The sequence below is a fragment of the Heteronotia binoei genome, chromosome 5 (assembly GCF_032191835.1).
Source record: "Heteronotia binoei isolate CCM8104 ecotype False Entrance Well chromosome 5, APGP_CSIRO_Hbin_v1, whole genome shotgun sequence".
NCBI lineage: Eukaryota > Metazoa > Chordata > Lepidosauria > Squamata > Gekkonidae > Heteronotia > Heteronotia binoei.
The window spans coordinates 145,255,067-145,278,226 of NC_083227.1; the positions used below are offsets into that span (position 1 = coordinate 145,255,067).

General features: G+C 42.1%; 1 protein-coding gene across 3 annotated transcripts in view; it reads right to left on the reverse strand.

Annotated features, from left to right (window-relative positions):
* Positions 1 to 11,927: 11,927 nt before the first annotated feature.
* The window catches only part of PPP2R2B (protein phosphatase 2 regulatory subunit Bbeta), a 417,322-nt gene continuing 406,089 nt past the window's right edge, over positions 11,928 to 23,160 (reverse strand). For all 3 annotated transcript variants that reach the window (XM_060240555.1, XM_060240556.1, XM_060240557.1), the window contains 3 exons: positions 16,622 to 16,791; positions 15,449 to 15,540; positions 11,928 to 12,849 (listed from right to left, as the gene is read on the reverse strand). In XM_060240555.1, coding sequence (XP_060096538.1) covers positions 12,570 to 12,849; positions 15,449 to 15,540; positions 16,622 to 16,791 — 542 coding nt within the window. In that variant the 3' untranslated portion in view covers positions 11,928 to 12,569. The remainder of the gene's footprint in view (positions 12,850 to 15,448; positions 15,541 to 16,621; positions 16,792 to 23,160) is intronic.

Here is a 23,160-nt window from a genome sequence, read left to right on the forward strand (position 1 = left end):
TCTGTTCTCTCATTCTTCTCTGTTTCTCTGTCTTTCATTCTGTCTGTCTGCCTTCGTCCCTTTAATCCACACAAACAGTAGCAGTTAACATCTCTTCAACTGAGAAGGAACGTTCGTTCACAGCAAGGAGGGGCCACTTCAGAGAGAGCGAAAGGGAGGCTCGCAATGGCTTTCCTCACAGTGTCAGCCATTTCCTCCCAGGGAACCACGGTTGCCAACCTCCAGGTGCTTGGCTCCCCCCACACCGCCCCGTGAAGAAAGATTGTCATTTTCCCACATCGCCAACTCCAGGTCATCTCCCCTTGAAGTATGTGTGTGTGGGGAATTAATGCTTTCACTTGGTGGATGGGAAGACAGCAAGGCATTCCAGAAACCATTGCCTGATCAGTCAGAATCTTTCGCCTCCCACTGGTGGATTCCCCTGCCTAAGGCCCAAGAATGTTGAACAAACTGCCAAAAGCAGTCTCACCTCAGAGAGAGACACATATCCCCCTCTTCTCTGTGTCCTCTCTGCCTCAGAAAGGACTGGTGCTGTACTGCAGCCTCACAAAGGTGCTGTGGCCACCACCAGCAGCAGACCTCTGGCACCCTATCAACGGCCTACACAGACAGCCTGTCAATACAGGCAGCCTTCAAAGGCCATCAAAATAAGCTAGGGAACATATTTCCTTAATTTCCTGCCTCTTTCCTCACTCCTTGTCTCCCTTCTCCCCTCAGCCTCATCCCAGGATGGTTGGCTGAGAAGAAGATAAGGTTGCCAACTCCAGGTTGGGAAATTCCTGAAGTGTGGAGCCTGGAGAGGATTCGGTATGAGAAAGGGTGGGGCCTCAGACAAGGCCATCTCCAAACCAGACATTTCCTCCTGAGGAACCATTGTTGCCAATCACCAGGTGAGGGCTGGAGATCACTCAGAATGGCGGAGATCAGCTCCCCTTGAGGTGGTGGGGGGAGTGAATGCCTTCATTTGAGTGAGTGGGAAGACAGCAAGACTGGGGGGAGGGCACTCGCCCATAGGTCTTTAGTGATACCTTTCCAGGTTGGTGGGAAGTTCTTGAAGATTTGGTGGTAGACTTAGAGGAGAGCATACACATTAGAGCTTCAGGGTGTGATCTGCCAGACCCAGGTTCTTGCTGTGGAAGCTGACTGGGTGATTTTGGACCAGTCACAGAATCCCAGCCTAACCTGTCTCACAGGGTGGAGGAGAGAGGAAACTGATGTAAGCTGCCTTGGTTCTCCCCCCCCCCCCCCTCAGGTGAGAAAGACTGTCCTTTTCTTATATAAAAGCTGCAGGGAGGGGGAAGATGATGGAAAGCTGAAGTCAGAGGGGCAGATAAAGGAAAATAGATAGGGCTGCCAACTTCAGGTTAGGATTTAAGAGGTGGGGCCTGGAGAGGGTGAGTTTTGAGGAGGGATGGAACCTCAGACAGATACAATGCCATTTCTTTCTGGGGAATCACTGTTGCCAATCTCCTAGTGAGGGCTGGAGACCACTCAGAATTACAACTGCTCTCCAGATGGCATCTGAGGGAGAGACCTTTCCTCCAGGGGAACCACTGTTGCCAATCTCCAGGTGACAGCTGGAGAGCACCCAGCATTATAGCTGCTCTCCAGATGTGTGTGGGGGGTGAATGCCTTCACTTGGGTGGGTGGGAAGACAGCAAGGGTGGGTGAGGCATTCACCTGGAGCTTTCTTCTAGAGTCCATTGTATTTTTCTTCACAATGGGCCTTACTCCTGGTAAATAAATAGTGTCTAGCGTACAGCAAAATTAGCATTGCACCATCCTGTTGGATTTTTTACAAGGCATGCTTACAAAAGCTGCCATGGAATGAATGCAGTCAGCAGTAGCCTATGTGTTTGAATTATATGGGAGTTTATATGGAAAAGGAAATATCTTAGAGCATTAAACCCATGTGCAATGGAAACTGTTGTTGTGTTTATCGCACAATGCTGAACCTATGTGTACCTATACAGCACACCAAACGGAGGTTGGATGTGCATCCAATGAAATGGTGAAGGAAGGCAGGGTTTTTTTCCCCTGGGGGAATGCAATGAAATGGGAGTTCTGGAACCTCTTTGTGGAAACAAAATTCTCAAAAAATGTTTAAAAGTGGGTGATCTTGGCCCAGGCTTTTTCAGCCCCGCTTAACATACTGTGAGGCTAAAATGGAGGGGGGAGAACCATGTATCCTTGGAGGAAAGGTGGTATGAACACTTTGCAAAGGTAGCATAACATTCGATTGGGTCCCCCCCCCCTCCCAAACATATCTTAGTAAGTATAGTAAGTTTCCTTTCATTGCAGGATGTGTATGTATTGAAGAGAGGGGGGGGGGGAGTAGATGTCTGAATGCTATTGGTTAAAAATTACAATTTTTCAGATGTTTGCCATCAACTCCATATGCACTGTTATTCATCTTTAGATTAGAGTGTCAAATTCTGGTTCCATGTTTGTAAGATAATCTGTGTCCCGTTGTGTCAGATATCAACATTCTAGAGGAAATTCCTCTTTGCTTGATTCAAAGAAACTTATAGTAGATGGCATGAGAAAGTTTGAAAAATTAATGGTTTGGGGCAGGTACAAAAATGAAATATTGCGAAGTGTCAAAAGAGATGAAGTATCATATCATTTCAAGAAACAGAAAATGCTGCCAGAAGTTCACCAGTTTCTAAACCAAAGACACGAGAGTTGAAATTTATTTTTTTTCCCTCTGTAAAGCATATACTTTAATAGTTGTAATGACTGTTTCATGAGAAGTGCCATTTCTCCCCCGAATCATTTTAAGCATCTTTTTGTTGTTGTTGGAAGTGTATCAAAACAAATACTGGGAAAGTCCCACAGGGAGTCTCATGTCAGAGCTGGGACCTTTGAGCTCATTAGACTTAAAAGTCAGGTGTAAAATTTTGCACTCTCCTTTAAACGCTGCAGTCTGCATAGGGAGAAGGAACTGGTACCAGCTGTGCCAGCTGGGCTTTAACTTTAATTGTGTTTTTTTTTCCTATAGGAAAGAGCAAGTGTACCAATGGAGAGAAAAAGCCAGTCCCACTGCTATATAAAGCATGAAACAGGAACTTTCACACAGTGTATGCACTTCATTTGAATGTACTTGTCTCCAATCCTGATTGCACCTCTGTGAGAATATGTTTGCCGCTGTAGCTTCCACATGCTTGGTTCCTTTGCCATTTAACTCCTCCTACTAACAGGGGGGATGGGGGTAGGAGGAGAAGCCTCAGCAATCCTAGGGAATGTGTAGAAGCTCCTGCAGGAATGCATTGGATCTATGTAACATCTGTCCTGATTCTACTGTTGTCATGGTCAAAATCTGTACCCACAGCCGCCCATCCCCATTTACAGGAAAAGGCAGGCCCAGGCAGTTTATCAAGGCTCCAAGAGGCTACGGATGTGCATCAGCATCTGCTGCACATGTAGATCTGTCTTGCTGACTTGGGGTAAGTACTGTTGTTAATTACTGTTTGTTGTTCTAAGAAAAAGCTATTGCTCATCTGATTATATAGGTGATTGATGAGTTGCCTCAAGGTGGCTCACAAGTAAAAGCAATGCTATGAAATAATGAAAATATCATCAGTAAAATAAGCCATTAAAATGGGTCAGGGGCATAAAAGTAGCACAAAATAGTCATTGGGCATCCTCTCCCCCAAATCCATAAAAGAGATCAGAAGCAGATCATACAACATGTGTCCATCTACTCTGAAGGCTTGAGAGTGGGTTTCAATATGAAAGCCAACATCTGTAATATACACGTTAGAATAACATTCAAGACTTTTGCATCAGAAGCAATATAGTTGCAGTCTTGTATGTTCTTACTCCCAAATAAGTCCTGTGTAAGCTGTGTGTGAACATGTACATTTATGAACAATTTTTGTGGAAAGTTTTGTGTTCTTTCATAAATACATGGCTTGTTTTTGTCTGTGTTAAGACCACAAATCTTGCTTATGAAAAAACAATGCAAAGGTAAATTTAAACACAGTACTTTCTCCATCCCAAGCCTATTCCCCTGCCCCTCACACCAAGAATCTTCTAATCCTTCCCATTCAGCCCTGCCATAGGTGAAATCCTCTCAATTTGAGTGGATCAAGGCTAGCCATTCCTCTTCCTTCCCCTTAGCTCTCTCCCATGATAGCCAACCCTGCTCATGGCCCCCCTTGACATGTAGTTTGGAGCTTACATTAAAATTCTCTATAAATAATACAAGAAAAGTCATATAATAAAGCCTACAGAAGCATTAAATAAATGTTAAGAAAAATATAAGAAGTTTTAAAATACTCAAATGTGCATTACTCGGCCAACGTCCTGAGTCATCTTCTTTGAGCAGCTGCTTATAGGCTAGCACTCATCATGCAAAAAATATTTTGGTAATTTCAACAATTTCAGAATACAGCATTTCCAAAACATAACTATGACCGATTTCCCACTCACGCTACGCCGCTCTCACGTTCCTCTTCTCAGCGGGATTTCCTTTCGATTTCACACTATCTATCCCGGGGCTGCAGCTAGCATTGGTTTTTTTGCGCAGCAAACAGAAACCTCTAAAACCAGTTTCTGTTTGCTGCATGAAAAAGCCGACGCTAGCTGCAGCCCCAGAGCAGATAGTGGGAAATCGGAAGGAAGCCCCGCTGAGAAGAGGAATGTGAGAGCAGCATAACATGAGTGGGAAATTGATCTATACAAAAAAGTTAAAATAGCTAAAACAACATCAGATGATGCCGAATCAAACTTTGCATTACTGTATTGCATAAGTGTGAAAAAGCAGGATGGGGGAGGGGAAGGAAGTGCTAGGTAAGATGATACACACTGATGTCCTCAACCAAAAGCCTGACAGAACATCTCTGCCTTGCACATTCTGCAGAATTGCCCAAGGTCCCACAAGGCATGGATGTTATTTGGCAGAGAATTCCACCAGGTAGGAGCAAGGGCTGAAAATACTCTGGTTCTGTTCAAGGGCAGCTGACATGATCTGGACCCCAAGTATTGGCCTGCACATGCATAGGAACTTCCACTGAAAACAAGAGTTATCTTCCTATGTGCCCACAGAAGCACTTTGTGTCCATAGGTGAACTTCTTTAGTTACCTGTTTTTGTTAAATTAAGGTCACTCTGACAAGGGCAAGATAAATGAGCATCTGAATGTCACCTTCTCTGACAGTTTACCATGCATCACAAGGGCTAGGACTTTTTCAGTCCTGGTCCTGACCTGGTGGAATGCTCTGCCAGAAGATACCAGGGCCCTGTGAGACCTTTTACAGTTTCACAGGGCCTGTAAGGCAGAGATGTTTCCACCAGGCTTTTGCTTGAGAACAGAGATGGTTGCTAAGCTGGCACCTCCCCGCTGTACCTCTTCCAAGGGTCCCTCACCCCCAATCCAGCATCTAAAATATGGACTTGCAGTACTTGAAAAAGATGCTATCGGGATTCATATTTTCTTTTTAGCTGAAATGATTTTATTGGTTCAATGACTGTATTTTATTTATAGTTGTACATCACTTAGAGCCTGACACTAGCCAGGATGGAGCGATCCAGAAAGTTGAAATAATAATAATAATAATAATAATAATAATAATAATAATAATAATAATAGAAACTCCTGTGTAGAGACATTGGCTCCAGTCCAGCCAAATAGTGACTAACAGTGCATTACTAAGCACAGTTATAACCTCCCATGCCCATTGACTTCAGTGGATTCAGAAGGCTGTAACTTTGTTTAGGACTGCACTACATCTCATTGAAATCAGTGCAGCAAGCTAGTTATGACTGACTTTAGCTGGACTGGTGCCCTAATTTAGAAGGAAAAAAAATAGCTCATGGTTGCTATGTGAGGGGGCATCTGTCAAGCATGCTATTTCTGTGTATTAGATCAATGCCATTATTGGAATCCAATTCCTCTCTCTCTGTTCTAAAATTTCCTCTTTCCCAGAGTTGCATTTCAAAGCAACTCCCCCCTCACTTTTTCTCACCTTTCTTTCCCCTAAGCACCTCTGGGTAGAAAATGTAGGTATGCAAGTAACTTTGATGATAGAAAGAAAGGAGGCGCCTCCCCCAAATCGTTCCCATTTAGGCCGCTTATCAAGAAAGGCAGGAATGTATGGGAACCAGGAAAGTTGTAACCGCATGATAGCAGTTGGTAGTAGTTTTGAATATCTGTAGCAATTCACACATGTATGTTATGACTTGAAGCTATCTTTTCTATTGCCTTTGAAGTATCCCTTAAAACACTATGCTGTGTGAAACTCTGTATCACTCTCAAGGTATCCTACCTTGAGCCAACAACGGATTATCAATAAAACGAGTCTTTGTATCCAACAATTGCTTGTTTATTCGAAATACCGATGCTTGACAGCATCCATGGTTAGTGGTAGAGCACATGTTAGTGGTAGAGGTGACCTTCAGATGCTCATTTAAGCAGAAGACTGTAAGCAGAAGTTCAAATCGAATCCCTGCCATCTCCAGGATAAAACAGATTTCAGGTGGTAGGGCTGGGAAAGCTCTGTGTCTGAACGAACCACTGGCAGTCAGTATTGATAACACTGGGCCAGATATATCCAACAATTAATAAACTTATTTGAGTTTAGGCTTAACTGAACAGATGAAAGCATTGTTGTATCAGGTCCTTGTTATCCTGTGAGAATTTTACAGTAGGTAAAAGAACAAAATAACGCCCCCCCCACCCCGATTTCTGGTTGGGAGTCCTGAAAACCAGTGCCCTGGATATATGTGTGCACATGCATTGTGACTTAAATCCTAACCAGGCTTTCAATGGTGGAAGGCACTTCTGTTATTTGAAAAGAGAGGCAACGTTCACCAATTTCCCATTCTCACTGCAGGCTCCATTTCATCCCACATGGTTGCTAGAGCTCCACTGACCTCAGGGACACAATGCAAGGGGACAAGAGAAAAGGCGAGTATAGGAAATTTCATTTCCATATGCACCACTCCACTTGTGTTAATAGGATCTAAGCCAGTTAACTGGTGCTATGTGCCTGAAGACATCAGCTGATCCCATAATGATCCTTTTGTGTGCCTGCATTTTGTGAAAACCAGTTACACAGTTTATGTCCAGCTCTTGATGTTAATCCTGCTTCCTAGAGCTAACATTCTAGGCATACTGTACACTCCGGTTCAGAAATCCTATTAAATGTAAATATCATCACCAAGTTGCCCCCAAGGTATAGAAGACCCTATAAATCAGGATAAACAGGGGTTTATGTCATGTTCAGGTGTCTGTGTGGATTTTTTTAAATGGTTATGTATGGCATCTGTGAAATACAGCTTCTGTTCATGGCGCAGACGCTAACACCAAAATAATAAACCCACGCTGGGAGAAGAAGGTTTAATTTATTAGAGTACATTTTCCCTGATACAATGAAATCAAAATCCCATCTTTTAGAAGATGATTACAAATACCATAAAAGAAACCCCACACTTCACCTTTCTTATCAAACCAACGTGTTCCCATGACAACCCAGCTCAACGGAACTGCCCACCTCAGCTGGGTTAGGCAAATATTTGACTTCCTTAAGTGGGATTACAAAAGGGGATAGTGGAAGCTGCCCCTCATAAACTCAAATGGAAGATTTTTTTGGCAGCTTGGCTTTTCAGAGAGGTTTAGGCTGCAGGTTAGAAATAATAAGCCCTTGTCACTTCACATAGCCTTGTTATTGGAGATATTTAGTGCTGGGGCTGCGCTGCAGGCGCACTATCTAGGAAGTGATAATATGGCTTCCTGCATCAGTGAACACAGTATCGATTATAAGCTGTCATGGCTTGGGCACACTTTAGGGTACTCCATTAGGCTGCCTCTGACAATGACTTATGCCATGTCTTTCTCACCCACTGCATTAATTACATGGACCATAGCAGCAATAAGTGTCTTCCCTTCATCATTATTTGGAGAGTCTCTGAAATAAGGCACCCATTCAAGAAATGAGCCAGCAGACTTGGACAAACTTAGACTGCGCAACCGTTTTAATTGATTGTTGGATTCTTTGGAAGACCTTGACCAAAAGCTTCAGAGAACTGTCCTGTGGCAATGAGTCAGAATCTTTGTTGCTAGGGAAGGAATTAGCAAATATTTCAAATGCTGTGAGTGGGCTATGAAACTGCCTTACTCCTGCACATCATTAGCTTACCCACCAGCCTCTTCAAACAAGTCATCTCCAAGCTATAGTGCCATAAAGCCTTACTGCAAGAACAAAAAACTGTAAATGATAATTGTCAAATCAGTCCCAACAGTTGTAAAAACCATTAGTGACAGCTATGTGGTTCACTTAACACAATGTATCAACTGGCCCAATCAGTAACAATGGGTCAAGTCACATGGTATTTGAAACTGTGAAGTAATTCTTAAAATAATTTGGCATACAGCAATAACCTATTTTCCAAGTATAGGTCTGGCAGCTTTAAGAGCCACAGACATGGTTTTTGGTATCATGTACTTGTCTTAGCTTTCTCCCATACATGGAGTCCAGAGACTCTCTTTCTAGTTACTCCTTCAGACTTCTTCTGATGTGCAACGAGAGCCCTTTTGGCTTTTCCCTCCAAGGCATGCTTTGGATTTTTTTGTTTGACTACAGTGCTTCCCTAACCCTTGAGTTTCTTGATTCTCTTCAAGGGCTTACTTTGACCATCACTGCTATAAAACCCAATGTTGTGGAGCTTCACTTTTGGCCAAAGGGAGACTTTTAGCATAATGTGGAGATGATGCAACAGAGATAGCTACAAAAGACAGTAAACATTGTGGAGGACAGTGATGGGCTGGCGGTGAACTCAGACACCTTTTACCTATGGAACAATAAATGTCTCAGGTTGCAAGTTGCCTATGAGGATGCCATTACTACTGCCCTTTTTTAATAATGTAGAAACTAATCTGCTATAAACTGGTGCAAAGAAAGGCATTAGGCTGCATGCACACTGTCATGAGATAATGCTAAGAGTGTGAAGGAGCTTCATAGTCCTTGGGAATCTCAGTGTTTGCACTCATTTGGGGCTCAGCTCACATAATCATATATCTTTCTTGAGCCTTAAGTACATAGTTCCTGAGCACATATGTATGCTATGCTCACTGGGAAATCCTTAGGACAGGGGTGAAAGGAGATAATCTGGCATGACAGGACACCCTGTTGAATGCATCAGAGAAACTGGTACAACCAAGGATACACTTGCAGGGTGTGATCCATAATACTGTGCTGTAAGCTCTTGTGCATGCAGCGGGTTTATTGTTATTCTGGCAGCAGCCCTCCACTCTGCTGGACATGCCACCACTGAAAGTCTTCTGAGAGTTCAAAAGTGGCTTATTATGCAGTGAGAGGAAGTTGAGAGGAACTTCGTATTGGGGGAGGGAGAGGAAAATCTGAAACCCTGTTGCATCCATTCAGAGCCTTCTCATGAACCTAAATGGACTCTCTGGACCACTATTACAGACATCTCATTCTACAACATACAGAGTTTGCACTTCCATTATTAGGTGTTGGGGCCAAATAACTGGGGACATGACATCCTCTCTGAGAGCTTCTCAATGCCATCTGGTTGGCAGCTGAATACTAGACTAGATGAACCTTGGTTTGACTCAGCAAGATAATCTCTCTCTTAAAACCTGTCAACTTTATCCTCTGCTCTTAGGAACCTTTGCGAGGCTCAAGTGAAGTAGGAGATCATTGAATCTAGGTGATGTCCTCTGTAAGAACAAGCCCTTTAAGTCTTCCAGTGGGTGATCTTAAATTAGATTTCTCAGCATCTAGAAATTAGCAACTCCACACCAAAGCATCTTGGAGACAATTTTACTTTCGATACCAGAGTGCAGGCTTTCTTTACAGGCAGAAAAAAAAAGACTTTTTTTATTTAGAAAAAAATGACTCATTTACTTCTGCTATTTTTTATCATTTCTTTTTTTTAAAAAAGAGGTTACTCCTGAAAGCCATTGCTTGTAATAAATTTATAAGCCAGCATACTTTTTTTTTTTCCTGTAATCATTCCTTTAAACAAGGCAAAACTAATTTGTCCCTGTCCTCAGGTGTCCCACAAGGAGCAGACAGGTTATAAAGTAGTTTAATAGCAAATAAAAGCTTCGTTCCAAATATTTGAAGATTTCCTCCCCCCCCCCCCCCCCGCCCATGATGAAATCCATATCCCTCAGGTTCTGTGTGGTCCTGAGGCATCTCTTGAGAAAACTGCAGCCATAGTCTCTTTGGTGAGGTTCAAGAGGTGATAGGCCGGTACAGAAAAGGGTGGGCTTCCAATCCTCCTTTACTGGAGAGTATGCTTGGAAATTCTTGTACGCTTCATGGCAACAATCACAAAGTGTGGAGCGACTGCCTCACTTTCCACAATCAGAAAAAAAAGCACAGCACATCGATCTTCAAATATCCGCCTTTTCAAAGGATGTATTGATTTTTATTTCTTGTAGGTTCTTTTCTCTGATTGCAATTCCGATAAAAAAAAATTATTTTCGTTTTCACCAAATTGATCAAATAAAGATGGGACCTGGATTATCCTTGTAGTAGAACAGGGCAGTTTACCATGCAAAGACGAAGAGCTAGTGTAGCTGTCTTCATACTGCAGAACTATGGACAACCTCTCTTAGAAAGCAGCCAGGCGATTAATAGTAATACATGTTGGTTTGGTTTCTTTGTTCGTTTTGTCTGTTTCAAATGGCATAACATTACTTAAGAGTTCATCTTCCAAAAGAGAAGGGGAGGAAAATGTAGTCCAAAATAAATAAATAAATAAATCCTTTGGAAACACAAAACTAAAAAGGAGAGGGAGAAAAAGTTGCAAACATACTGATGACACACGGAGAAATTAACAAAGAGTGATCAAGTTCCCTTGACTGAAGGGCAGGGGGGGAAAAAATTAAAAATGACAACACAGGAATTGCAGAAGAAAGCTCAGATTCATTTTGTTTTGCAAGAACTGCAAATTTGGAAGCATTGTTTCTCGAAGGTATTTTATATACCAGCAGAAGGCACCACAGGGTCAACACAGCCAAATCCATAAGAGGCTGTTTGTGGGATAAGATGAAGGAAAGGAACAACCTTTAAAACAGCAAATGGTGGGTCTAAATGTTCCTACTGTGTACCTTTTCCTTCTGTCTTAGCTTTGTTTTTTCTTTATAAGAACCTTTCCAGACACACAAAATGGATTCCAAAAATGGGATTCTCTCCCCACCACTTCATGCTAAAGTGTAACCTGTGTGGATCCCATTACCAAGAGCTCACTATTTTATCCAAATGTAATGAAGTAAGGTGGCCTTGTTGCTAGGGAACAGAGGTGTGCTAGGCAGGAGAAAAATATTTAATGCAGTGTTTTTCTTTTTTAAAAAATCTAAATTTTCTTTTTTTAAAAAAAGTAAAATTAAAATTTAGCAAGGGAGCAGAAAAGAACCTATTCAAGAACTACTTTTAAAGGAAAAAAGAACACGAGAATCCCAGTTGGATTTGTGACACTGCTGAGTGGGAGGAGAGGGAGGCAGAAGAATAGATCGGAACTCTTGATGTTTGGTAGGGCTTTTCAAAGGCTGCGCAAATACAATGGCTAAGTACAATGGCTAAAGTAACACCGAAGAGGAGATTCAGGGCATGATAGAGCCAAATATATTCTAGGTTTTATTTCAATTAAATTTAAACAAGTACTTAAACCTCTGCCATTGGAATCAGTGGGGCATGAAGTGTAGCTGAATTGCACCCTCCCAAAAGTAAGTTGAAAGTAGAAGAGTATGTATTCCCATCAGCGAGATCATGGATACTAGCCAATAGATGTCCATAATCATTGTATAATATGGCACTTCAAAATGCAATGGATCCTCTAGCTTAGGAGGGGCGAGGGGAGAATACCATTTTCCCAGAAAAAAAATACTGTGTCTTGGCAGTAGATGAACTACCTAGGACAAAAAAAAAAAAAGATTTGCATTTCTCACAATAATTGAGTTACACCAACACATTTATTGTGCCATTAACATGCACAACAAATGTTAAGCTGGAAAGGCCCTGAGTTGATAAAACAAATATGCCAGTTGAAATGGGAAAATGGACAATTACAAGGAATGAACTGGCAACAGAACCTGAATTCCTGTTTGGTAAGAGAGCATATAAAAGAAAACAAGGATCTCCAAAATCATAACAGGACAGTTTCATCTTAATGTATAAAATCCTTGCTTTATGGCCCTACTAGATTTTTTTTTGTAAATATATTTATGTAATCTTGATTTTCATTGGCAGATGTCCAGAACATCATTTTTAAAATAAACTAAAACCTCTTGAAAGGACTGAGAAAAAGGAAAAAAAGTGTAAGTTCATTTAAGTTTGGTATTAATAGTGTAACTTGGTGACTCTTAACAATCAGAAGTAAAATGTTCCTAATAGGTTTTGTCAACCTAATTTCTTAATGTTTAGGGGGAAAGCAATGAGTCTGGAATCTGAGTACTTACCTCTACATAATTAATATCTGCAGAGGAGCAATGAAACAAAGAAAGTGGAGAAGAAGAAAACAGAAGAAACATTTAAAACCTTATGTTTGCTAGTATTCAGTACATAAGATTCCTAAGGAATTATCTTTTTTTCCCTCCTAATTAACCTTGTCCTGAAATATATACAGGTTATTTGTTGCTGCCACTGCTATGATATTTTCTGACGGGTGCCAAGCTGTATGCAAGATCTTTTTGCTAAAGTCCAGACTGTCCACACTAATTTCGTCTTTTCTCCTTTTGCCCCCGACACAGACTTTGCGGGGCTTCAGTATGGCGCGGGGTTTGCTGTTTTCCCTTGAGGCCTCCAGGGTCACATCACGCTTTGTGTTGCGGTCAAACATTCTAAAGAAATTGTTGTAGGAGCCAGTCATGATGACACTGAGAATCAAACAGAGAGAATAGAGGAGAACCGGACCATACGGCATGTCAGAAGATATTAACAGCCTTTCTAGTTTCCTCTTTCTTCCCCAGCCTTGTTCAGCCAACCTTCTTCCTATACTGCTCTCCCAATCACCTGCTGACACAACTTTTTGCTACATAGTATCAGCCTCTACAGACCCCAACAGGCCTCTCTTCTGAGACCAAGAGGCGTGAGGAGGCACCTTGCTGCATGGATTGGGGAATACTGGAGAGTGGAGGATGACATCCACTATTCTCCATGTTTGTTGAATGAGGTTAAACACAATGTCAGAGTTCTGTGACTGGAAATTCTGCTATGTTTTTTAGCCTGAAAAATCAGCCACAGTGGTGGAGAGTTTAACTCTATGTCTCTGCACCATATCCCCATTTGAAAATTGCCTGCTCAGGCTTTTAACCTTCCCCCCCTGGCCCAGTTGAGTCTGAAAGCAGCATGAAAGCATATTTCAGTGGGGAAATTTCCACCTATCATAAAAGGAACACCTATCATAAAAGGAACACCAACATGCCACTGTTTGCTGTATTGAAAGATACCTGGATTAGAGTAAACACAGCTTCTGCAAACTTAAGTGACTGTTAGATATGGGGGTGGGGGATTAACCCTGTCCCAAGTACCCTGAACAGGCAATGGGGGAAGACCTGTTTGCACATCATCCTTCATAAGATTAGGGCATTTCCTCATGACTAGAGAATCCAGCACAAGGTGAAAAACCTGGACTGATTTCTCACTAACCTTATGCTGCTCTAACGCTCCCCTTCTTGGCAGGGCTTCCGTCAGATTTCACACTATCTACCCCAGGGCTGCAACTAGCTTTGCCTTTTTTGCGTGGCAAACAGAAACTGGTTTTTAGAGGATCTCGTTTGCTAGGTGAAAGAGGCGGAGTGAGTTGCAGCCCCGGGGCAGATAATGTGAAATCCAACGAAAGCCCCGAAGAGAAGAGGAGAGTGAGAGTGGCATAAAGCTAGTGGGAAATTGGGGCTGGTCTTCTTTGTAGTTTCTCCCACATTCATTTGTATGATGCCAAATAAAAACATTCCTGTTCTCCCAGGATTTCCGATGACTTCCATTTTACCTCATACATTACATTCTTTAATGTTTAACTTTCATTCTGATGTTTTTAAACTTTAGTTTGTTATCAATTTGTTATCTTTTGTTATCTTGGAAAGCTTCTGGTTGAGAGGGGCATAAACTGATTGCATAAATTGTGATTGGCCCAAAAAAACACTTTACTTCTAAACTGTACATTATAGATAATGAGACAGATTTGAAAGTAATCTAAATTACTACCCCAAATTTTAATTTTCAAATTCACAATATTTTAAACAATGAGAGTTTGGTGTTCACAAAAAAGGTACCCATTAACTTGTCAGCATAGAAACTAAAAATGCATCATGTGAGTAATCTAGCAGTTTCCCAATCACCGCTATCTCATTGTAACTAAATATACACCGCCTTTCCATTCTTTTAAAACCACTTCTGGGAACAATCTGCAGACCAAGTGCTACTATTCTGAATAGACTAGGAGGATGAAGATGTGGCTTACTGTGCAATCTTAAGCAGAGTGACATGCTTCAAATACAATGGGCTTGGAAAGCTGCCATTCTGCTTAGGTAGGGTTGCCAATCCCCCGGTGGGGGCAGGGGATCCCCCAGTTTGGAAGCCCTCCCCCCACTTCAGCATCCTCAGAAAGCGGGGGGAGGGGAGGGAAATGTCTGATGGGAACTCATGATTCTCTGTGGAGATTTATTTCCATAGAAAATCATGGAGAATTGATCTGCGGGTATGTGGGGCTCTGAGGGGGCTGTTTTTTGGGGTAGAGGCACCAAATGTTCAGTATAGCATCTAGAGCCTCTCCCCAAAATACCCCCCAAGTTTCAAAAAGATTGGACCATGGGGTCTGATTCTATGAGCCCCAAAAGCAGCTGCCCCTATCCTTCATTATTTCCTATGGAAGGAAGGAATTGAAAAGGTGTGCCGTCCCTTTAAATGTGATGGCCAAAACTCCCTTTGGAGTTCAGTTATGCTTGTCACAGCCTTGATCTTGGCTCCACCCCTAATGTATCCTGGCCCCACCCCCAAAGTCTCCTGGCTCCACCCCCAAAGTCCCCAGATATTTCTTGAATTGGACTTGGCAACCCTATGCTTAGGACTGCTCTGTTAGTAACAATAGTGCCTGACCAACCTTCATAGCCCAGTCTTTGTACTGGGAAGTATTTTCTCTCTCAAATACTTCCTGTTGCACTTCCTGTATTGGTCCCCTGATCCTGAGTACTTTCTGGCATCTGAAATAGCACTAAGATTAAGAACTGGTATTTTTTATCTGATATATAATTCTAAATATATTCTAAAAATAATTCTACATATATAATTCTAAATATATAAATATATAATTCTAAATCTGATCAGACATTATGCTTATCATTCAGTGACAAACCCCACATAACGAAGTGAGAGAAATAATAAACAGTATAGAAAAACGAAAAAGTTTTCCTTTTCCAACTGGAAAATTAAAAGAGGAAAACAAAAACCTTTCATATAACCAATGATGATGTTCCTCACCTGTCAGACCCGTTCCACACACATTCAAATTTATCAAAAATGCAGTCATTCTCATAAAGGGAACACAGTTTGCTGCGGAGGTAATCGTGAACCTAATTACAGAGACACAGAAACAAAGAATGGAAACCAAAAAAGCATTAAGTAGGAATTACATGCTAAAGCTTGATTTTCAAATATAGTTCTCTGCAACTCAGTATCTTACAAACTGAAGGACTTGTTTTACAGTAGACACATGCATTTATTATTCTCTCTGAAATATTAGTCACAGGAGAGTCCAGCCTGGGACATAAATGCTGCTGCTACCTGAAATACTTAAGAAGACAAGAGCAACACTGGGAGTGGGAACTGCCAGTTAGGTAAACACAGAAAAGGGTGGGAAATGGCAACTTCAAAAAGAATATATCACTAAGGCAATAGATGAGAGGAAAGGAAAATCACTGAAATATATTCTACAGGTAGCAAGGATTCACTGGGAGAAGTTGTCCAAAAATCATTTCATACACCATTCTACAAGTTCCCATCATCACTACCAAGCAGCTGGAGATGAATGTGGTGCCATTATCCAGTAAGTTATCTATGCAGTCGGTGGAAGACACAGCTCTGTTTCCCATAAAGCCTAAAACTAACTCGAAAGGATGTTACATCATCATCTTTGAATCCCACAGATTAAAACAAATGACCATGCCATGGGTGAATGTTATTTGGGTAGGGCTATAGTTCAGTGATAAAGTATATGCATTGCACACAGAAGATTTCGGGTTCAATCTCTGGCATCTCCAATTTAAGGATTTCAGGTAACCGGTACTGCTGGGGGCCATGGCAAGCTGCTGTCGTCTAGCACTGGGTATTTGATTTGAGTTTTGCCCCTTAGAAGGAACCATTCACTTTCTCAAAGAACTCCATTAACCAGATAACATCTCATTCTTAATGACCGAAAAAAAATGAGCTGAAGTCTTTTTCAGTCATTTTGTATTTTCACTCATTTTGTAAATTTAGAGTGCACATATTCATTTGATTCCAACTGGAAAGGAGGAGTCTCACCACGTAACTTCAAAACATCTACTAAACAATTGTAATAGTATACCCAGGACTGTACAAAGCAGTTCATACATTATCTTGTTGGTACTCATCCCATTAATTCACAGTATTCCAAAAACACAGAGAGTGAAATACCTGGTATGTCTCAATAGGCCTGTTCTCCATGTTCAGATCCCACACCTTGACAGTGAGATAGTCCCTGGTCATGATGTACCTCCCACTGTGGCTGAACTTAACATCAGAAATTGAAGAGATGATCTCAGAAAAAAATGACCTGTTACTGGGGTCTTCAGGCTCTTCAAAAACTGTACACGGAAAAAAAAAATCAGCATAAAATATGCTTTAAAAAGAAGTCAGTAAGGCTTAAGGGTCAATATGAAAAATACTAAGATATTCCTGTAGCATGGACGCATCTCACAGCAAACTGTTAACGTTTAGCATAACATTTGGATATAATAATAGTTGTCATTTTACAGAAAGGAATGGACCATAAACATCACATGGAGAATTCTGTTAGAGGAGCAATTGTCCCACTGAAATCTGTAGAATTCAAGTACAAATTTAAAGAAACCCCACTGGTTTGAATGGGAATACACGATGACCTAACCTACAGCAGTTTTATGACAGCAGCCATGCATTATATTTTCTGCATACTACATTTGGGTATTGACTGAGACAGCTAGGAGCCTATAGTATATTATTGTACAGTATGTATGTGTACACACACACACACACACACGGAATGCTCTTCTGGAATACTACAGGACAGTGGGTCTTTGGTGGGTGACAAGTCCAGGAGGGGAGAAGAGGAATAGGGTGAGTTGCAGCAGGATGTTCTGGGACATTCAAAGGCAAATTTCATGCTGCTTCAATATAACAAGCAACATGGTAATGGAATAGAGCTGGTTGCTCATGGATAATAGAATACATGGACAATAGAATACATACCGTACTTGTTCAGTATTAAGTGATGAAAGATTTCTGTGTTGTAAACTGGGGAAGCAGAAAGCCGTGTACTATTAATTTGCAAGTGGGTTTCCGAAACTACTATAAATTTAGAAGTGGGTCCTACTTCAAAAAAGTTTGAGAACCACTGCTATAGGTACCTCAGAAGGGCAATTACCTGTCAGTTCTGTGCCCCCTCCCTCATTCGGTTAGCACACATTCATTCTTCATCACTCTTTATCAGGCCATTAAAGAAGATCTTTACAAGGTTATGTTTTACTGCATGCCTGCAAAGGCCCCTTTTGCTGTATTCATGACTGGTACTCAGCCCTGTAATTTGGTATTAGAGTGAATGAGGGGTGATAAAAGGAATGCGGGGGGGGGGGGGGTAAAAATGAGAAATTCCACCTAACATGTATCAGTTCTATCCCACTAGGATTTTATAAAGTCTCAGGTACTTGGTCAAGCCAATTTCTCTCCCTCTGTCTGTGTTTTTCTCTGTCTGTGTTCAACATTTCATGCATGCTCAGTCTTCCTCAGGTCACTGTGGGATTATTTTTGTGTGTGTGGTTAATTTACCAAGTCATATTTTTCTGTGTTCTTGAGGAGTCAGCCAAACACACTGAAACCCCAACCTTGTTGATAGGTATTCTGGTTTTGTTACCTTGTCACTAAGGCAGAATGGCCTTAAAGGTAAGGTAAAGGTAGTCCCCTGTGCAAGCATGAGTCGATTCTGACCCTGAGGTGACGTCTCATCATGTTTTCACAGCAGACTTTTTACGGGTCTGCTGTGGTTTGCCATTGCCTTCCCTAGTCATCTACACTTTCCCCCCAGCAAGCTGGGTACTCATTTTACCGACCTCAGAAGGATGGAAGGCTGAGTCAACCTTGAGCAGGCTACCTGAACGCAGCTTCCACCAGAATCGAACTCAGGTCATGAGCAGAACTTGGACTGCAATACTGCAGCTTACCACTTTGTGCCATGGGGCTCTTTTAGAATGGTCTTAGTGCCTTGTAAATGCAAGGATACTATCTCCCTAAACTTCCCCTGCCAGCTCATAGCCCATTTAGGTAGCTGGTGCAAAAAGTCACTAATTACCCTTCTCTGACAGCTTGCCACCATCTTGGGGTAAAATCTCACCCCATTAGTGTCGCCTGAGGTTCATACTAAAGGCATGTGTTTCGTTTATATAGCTGAGTGCAAGGCAGTGAGTATGGAAGTGTGCAGGCTCTTCAATTAAACAATTTAATTATTACAAAGTGCAAACTCAAGGTAGGTACAAGACATTTTATAGGTATGACTAAAAATAAAGAAAAGTTACTGGCTACTTACAATCATGGAGCATGTTGGTTGCATTGTGTCTCCACCCCAGGCATACCTGCAAGCATCCTCTGGTATCCCTTCTATCATACCTCATTGCAACACTACTATGAGTGAGCACTCTTCAAAACAACCAAAAACATGCCTCCAAACAAAGGAACAGCTTCCCTTCTCAGGTCTCTTCCTACATGGATTTCTAGCCCATCTAGACTACCAGAACATGGACCCTCTGTAAGCCAAAAAGCCCTCAAAAGAGGTTGGGGAATTGACAGATAAGCACCTTTGGCTTAAAAAGGTTCTAGAATCTATGTATACAGGATTCCACTTCCAGAAATTATTGCTAAATTTACCAAGGACACTAACTGAGTAAAACAATCATGAATTTATTACAGAAAAATATAGAACACACATACAAGGTAATGAATACATTCAACACACATAAAGTCTTAATAAAAATAGAGAGAAATGCATAGAGGTAACATAAGGATGGACAAACAGGGTGATAATTACCGATCGTAGTCTTCAAGGAAGGCTCCAATGGTGACAAATGAGGACTAGGGGGAAGGGACCCTCAAATGATCACGAATCGGAGATGTATCTAAACAGCAGGAATGGGGTACTGCTAGATGCACACCTGTGGGGAGCTGGGTCACAGGTTATAAGGACTACCTTAAGCCCTTAGGGGATGGGAGGTACAGGGGCAGATGACAGGTAGTCAGCTGGTACATGACCTCAGAAAAAGGGGAGGCTCCGCAATGACCATAAAGGTTGGACTTGTGCGCTAGCTAATAGCCAGTTTATTGGGGGCACCTGATTGGATGCCCATACCTGGCCAATGAGCAGACTTGGCCCTGGTTACCTGATTGGACTTCCAGGTAACAATGGGCCAAAGGGGGAGGCTCCAGGATGACCCTTAAGGGAAAGAATGGGTGAAATTATTGGGGTGGAGGTGATTAAAGCTATCAAAACTTATCTAAAAGGTGACAATAGATGGCCAAATTGCTACCTAAGGTAACATCCGATCTATACAAAGAAACTTGGCTCTGGGTGAAGATGTTCTTCCTCTTCTTCATTTCTCTACTGGCACCATCCTTTGTCTTGGGTTCCGTTGGACAAAGGCTTAGGCAGTCTGACAGGATCCACGCCTAAGATAAACTTGATTGCCATGAATAGGTGACATCTGTTGAGTACGTGAGCCTCCCGCTTCGCTGTAATGGAGTCTGGCACTGCAGGAAGATAGCTGCTGGTGATGTTAGCCTTCCAATATGGATTCTATGATCAAGGCTGGAAACCGCTTGCCCGGACAGTTCCTGGCGGCGCAACTTCTTCCGCTGCAACGGCTGAGATGGTGATCGCATGGAGCGACTGGAAACCCATCTGTTCTCCTGGTTAGCACTCTTCCAGAGACACGGAGTGCTGCTGCAATGTTGTGGCTGTTAGTACTCAAATAAGTCCCTTACAGTCTGGTAGACAAAACCCGCGTTTTCCTGGCAGATGTGTGTGAGTTGAGTCTCCAGGCACTCTGGTAACCAAACAGGTGACTACGATGTTCTGAAATTAGGGGTCTTTTTCTCACACCTCCAATCAAGAGGTGTTAACCCATCAAAGAACTAGTGTTTTCCCTTTAGTTTATAAACAACCCTATCCAGAGAAGTGCACCTTTCTCATACTCTGCTCATCTCAGGGATGCCATAACTGTAACGGCATATCTTTGCCATCTGCCTCTCATTTGTAACAGTCACTTGCATAAGCCTCATTAACTATAGGAATAGTGTTATCTTTAGATTAGACTGAGGTATCTCAGGTATCTAAACATTACATCTGTCTTGCTAGTAAATAGATAACTGCACCAGAGCTGCTTAAAAGTTCTGTGGTATGTCTCTCAAAAGTTACTACTCACTTGAGTAATAAGCCATCAGCCCTCCTAATGATCAAAGGGCATGAGAATCTCCATCCAATTTCTCTCTTCTCATTTTATCACAAACACTGCTGTAATTGTTTTGACTGGCCTTTATGGAGTAAGCTACACAAAGGTGACAATTTAAATCCAGGCCACTCCTACCATTGGTTGACATGGCAAGAAGTAGAAAAGATATCTTAGTTCTTATCAGAAATGAATAATGTCGTCATTACAACAGGGAGAGGGAAAGATAAAAACCCTCCTTTAAAACTGCAGCTTGTGAGCACGCTCGGGCAGTGCCAATTCCCAATGCCTTGGATAAAGGAGAATAATTCAAAAATCATTTTTTAAAAATTTTAATGAACTATATAACATTGTGCAAGTTATCATAAAATGGCTAGATGTAGGGCAAAAACTGGCAAGTCTGAGAATCGGGTCCTGTTCCTACATCCTACAGTCTGGCCACTTTCTCCAGCATGATGACTAGAGGAATAAAACCCAATGATGACTCTGAAGCCACAAGTTCTTGTTTTCTAATTCTAAGGGATAACTGCCTGGGAGATCAATTATGCCTCATCTACCTTTCAGTTCATTTGCAGTTTCAACAGTTATTTGCATTTCAATATTTCTGCATAAGGCACCTCCCAGTGATCTCCAGTGCCATAAACATATGGACCATAAAATATTAATTTTCTAAATTAAAATGGGCTCTGTCTGGATGACAGAGAGTAAGCATATTCCGCCAGTCAAAGCAGGATGTAGCATAAGCATTAAGAACAGCTTATGGATTGTAAATGGAAACAACACCTCCTTACGTCACTTCCAGGAAATGTTCAGGTTCCAGGGAACAGTGAAGAGGGCAACCATGTATATTTTTCAAGCATTCATGAATGTAATGGGGTGGGTCCATTTTTATAAAACAAACAGCATGCCAGTTAGAAAGTGTCAAGCATGGTGAAATTCCATTGATAATTGATCGTTATAGGGTCCTGCCTAGACCTGGTCTGTGAAGTATCATGGAGGATCCAACTTTGTTAGCTTTGTTATTCTTTCCCTTCCCCCGTCTTGCTTTATGGCTTAAAAGTAGAAATAGTGAAAACTGAAACTAACATGAGAAGAAGTAATCAGCACCTTCCTATACATTCCTAGGAGGGAGTACAGTACATCTGGGGAAAGCAAGGACAGAGTCCGGATAACACTATAGGAATTTAGACATTTATGATAGTTTATGTGTGAGAGCTACCCCGTATCCCCATCCCTTGGAATCCTTTTGAAGTAAGCCTTAAAAGTATTGTATCAATGTATTGGCAGCATTGCTCGCAAGAACCTGTTATACAGAAAGTATCGGTCTATCAATAAACGTAGTCTTTGTATCAACTTTGACTCGTCATTGAACCCACATGCTTGACAGAAAGAAGATCACTGTCAGCGTGCATTTATGTGTGAAGGTAGTTCAAGCAGTCTTAAAATCCTGGGTCCATGTATGAATAAGCTGCAACTGCCACCCCACATCACTTCGACTCTCCCCTGGGTCCAGCACGGGTCCCTGTTCCCCAACCATCACCACTGCTCCCCCCTGGGGTCAGAGAAGTGTTTAAAAAAATCCAAAATGATAAAAGGAGTGCACGCAGTTTTAAGAAACGGAGCCTCTCAGTGGCTGTTGCTATGCAACCACAGCATTCCAGGCTTGGTTTGGGCCAGTTCCAGGTTGGGAAAATCCTGGAGGTTTTGGAGTGGAATCTAGAGAGGGAAAAGTTTGTGGGAGAGGCCTCAGCCAGACATAATTTCACCCTCTAAAGCAGCTGTTTTCTCCGTGGGACAGATCGTTGTCATCTGGAGAGCAACTGTAATTCTGGGGTATTTCCAGGTCTCACCAGGAGGTTGGCAACCTTAGCCCTGGCAGCAACCACTGGGTGGCTTGATACCACTTACATGATGCATCTAGCTTTGGCTGCTTGTTGCTCACAGCAGCGAACCCATGAAAGCCAGAGTGTTGTATCAGTTAGAGCTTCAGAACATGGTTTGGGAGAGCCAGGTTTGAATCCTATCTTGCTCTGGAAGCTCATGGGATAATTTTGAGCCAATCATATACTTTCAGCCTAACCTATCCCATAGGGTTGTTGTGAGGATAAAAAAACAGGAGAATAGAATCATAGAGTTGTTATGTACTCCAGGGTCATCTAGTCCAACCCCCCTGAACAATGCAGGAAATTCACAAATACCCCCTCCCCACACACCCCAGTGACCCCTGCTCCATGCTCAGAGGATGGCAAAACTCTCCAGGACAAACTGGCCTGGAGAACATTGTTTCCTGACACCAAAGTAGCGACCAGCAGTTTATCTGGGGATGTAAGAAGGAGCCATGAGAACGAAGCAATGATGCAACCCTTCCTGCCCTTCCTCTCATGATCTGCCTAAGTTCACAGGATCAGCCTTGCTGATGCTAACATAGCAGCTTTGGTCCCCACTGTCAGCGTAGTGTTCATTGAGATTCCAAAACAAAAGAAC